Source organism: Phanerochaete carnosa (genome assembly GCF_000300595.1).
Source record: "Phanerochaete carnosa HHB-10118-sp unplaced genomic scaffold PHACAscaffold_415, whole genome shotgun sequence".
Taxonomy (NCBI): Eukaryota; Fungi; Basidiomycota; class Agaricomycetes; order Polyporales; family Phanerochaetaceae; genus Phanerochaete; species Phanerochaete carnosa.
The window spans coordinates 1-1,605 of record NW_006768042.1 but is presented as its reverse complement, the minus strand read 5'-3'; the positions used below and the strand labels follow the sequence as shown (position 1 = coordinate 1,605).

The following is a 1,605-nucleotide window of genomic DNA, read 5'->3' as shown; positions in this document are numbered from 1 at the left end:
GCAGTGGAAGGGGGATGAGATGAGCGAGAGGCAAGTGGGCAAAGGGCAAAATTGTGCCAGATGCGGCTGACACATTTCTCACCAGATCTCTTGTCAGATCGGTGTCGATTATGTCCTCCAAGGGCACCAAAACCCACGTCCGTGCTGTCTGTGCTATTCAACCTTGGTACCATGCCCCCTCGTTCATTTTGTCCTCGCAATCTTGTCTGCCCAGTTCCTGGCTGCAAGAAGCTCCTCAGTGCATGATCAGGTTTATCACGACACTTGAATGCAGCACATCGTCGCTCTTCACTGCCGGCACCACCTTCCACACTTCTACCCTTATCTCCCACTGCTCCTTCGGATGAGGATTTTCCTTTACATCAAGACTCGGAGCCCACTGATGAAGATGAATCTCGGCCACAGCTGTCGCAGGAAGATTTGCAGCCCAACCTCTGCACTGTCCACCATCCAATATTGAATGTACGTATGAAACGCACTTCAAAGGGTTTTCAATCTAAATTACATTGTACTGCCTCTTCTAGGACATCTGTGCAATGCTCAGGGCAATTTTCTTACTGCAGAGGAGCTGCCAGTACTGCTGTCTCCTCGCTCCAATGACTACTCTCTCTTTGATGGCCATGAACAATTTGAAATCACTGACTTCCTGTTTCAATGTTCGCAGATGTCTGCTGGCCAGATTGACTTTCTCATGCAACTGCTGGCATCGAAGTATGGTGATCCACTGTTGGATGGTGCAGACCACATTAAAGCATAGCATGAGTCACTCGAACTTGTGGGTACTTGTAAGTTGAGCTGTGAGAATACTCATGAATAGTAGTACTCGCAAATCCCGGTTACTTATTTCCCACGGCTCTTTCCAGCTCTGAGTAGGTACTTCTCTGTATATGGGTATACTTGCAAGTACTTGCACACAGACTCATAGCAAGGAAAGAATATATTTCTCAAAACTATTCTATGACCTCAATATCCTTCTTCTCCTCCTTCTTCTTACTATGCTTTAACTTGTTGGCAAACATGTTAACAAGCTCTTATTCCGGTATAAGCCACATTACAGCTGCCCATGAGCTGATGACTGTAGCTGCTCGCGTTGATTCATTGTTAAGCGAGTGACAGTGTTTCAAGACAGTGAGCCCACCCTGAGAGAAGGCGCGCTCAATATCTGTAGAGGCCGCTGATAGAGACACAGTAATATTAGATAGCAAAAGATACGGAGAGAACTGAGCACCTACCAGGAACTGACAAGGAATCCAGTGCTATGGATGCCAGCAGACAATTTGGCCCATTGACTTGAACGTCCCAAAATGCCAGCAGATCGTTGACTGTAAGAAGCGGAGGGCTTTGCAGCCACTCATCGAGAGCATCCACATTGAGATCCATGTCAAGCATGTTGAGAGACGTGAACATATTTGCAGGAGTGTCCTAGTAGTCATATAAGCACCCATATTACGCTGTCCATACAACGTACATTGTACATTGACGTACTGTGCACTGTGATGTAGATGCTGAGCTGACCTCCGTGGCTTTGGGCTTGTAATGGAAGTTCCACTGCTTTCGTAGCAGGCTTTCAATCATACCGATCCATGGTGCCTCCCATTTCTGGCA

At 47.0% G+C, this 1,605-nt stretch overlaps 1 protein-coding gene across 1 annotated transcript; it reads right to left on the bottom strand.

Annotated features, from left to right (window-relative positions):
* Window positions 1-1,031: 1,031 nt before the first annotated feature.
* On the bottom strand, window positions 1,032-1,380 carry PHACADRAFT_108614 (uncharacterized protein; the record flags this gene model as incomplete). Its single annotated transcript, XM_007402780.1, has 2 exons — window positions 1,032-1,174; window positions 1,233-1,380. 2 exons carry the CDS (start codon window positions 1,378-1,380, stop codon window positions 1,032-1,034), a joined length of 291 nt encoding a protein of 96 aa, XP_007402842.1.
* Between the last annotated feature and the right edge of the window lie 225 nt (window positions 1,381-1,605).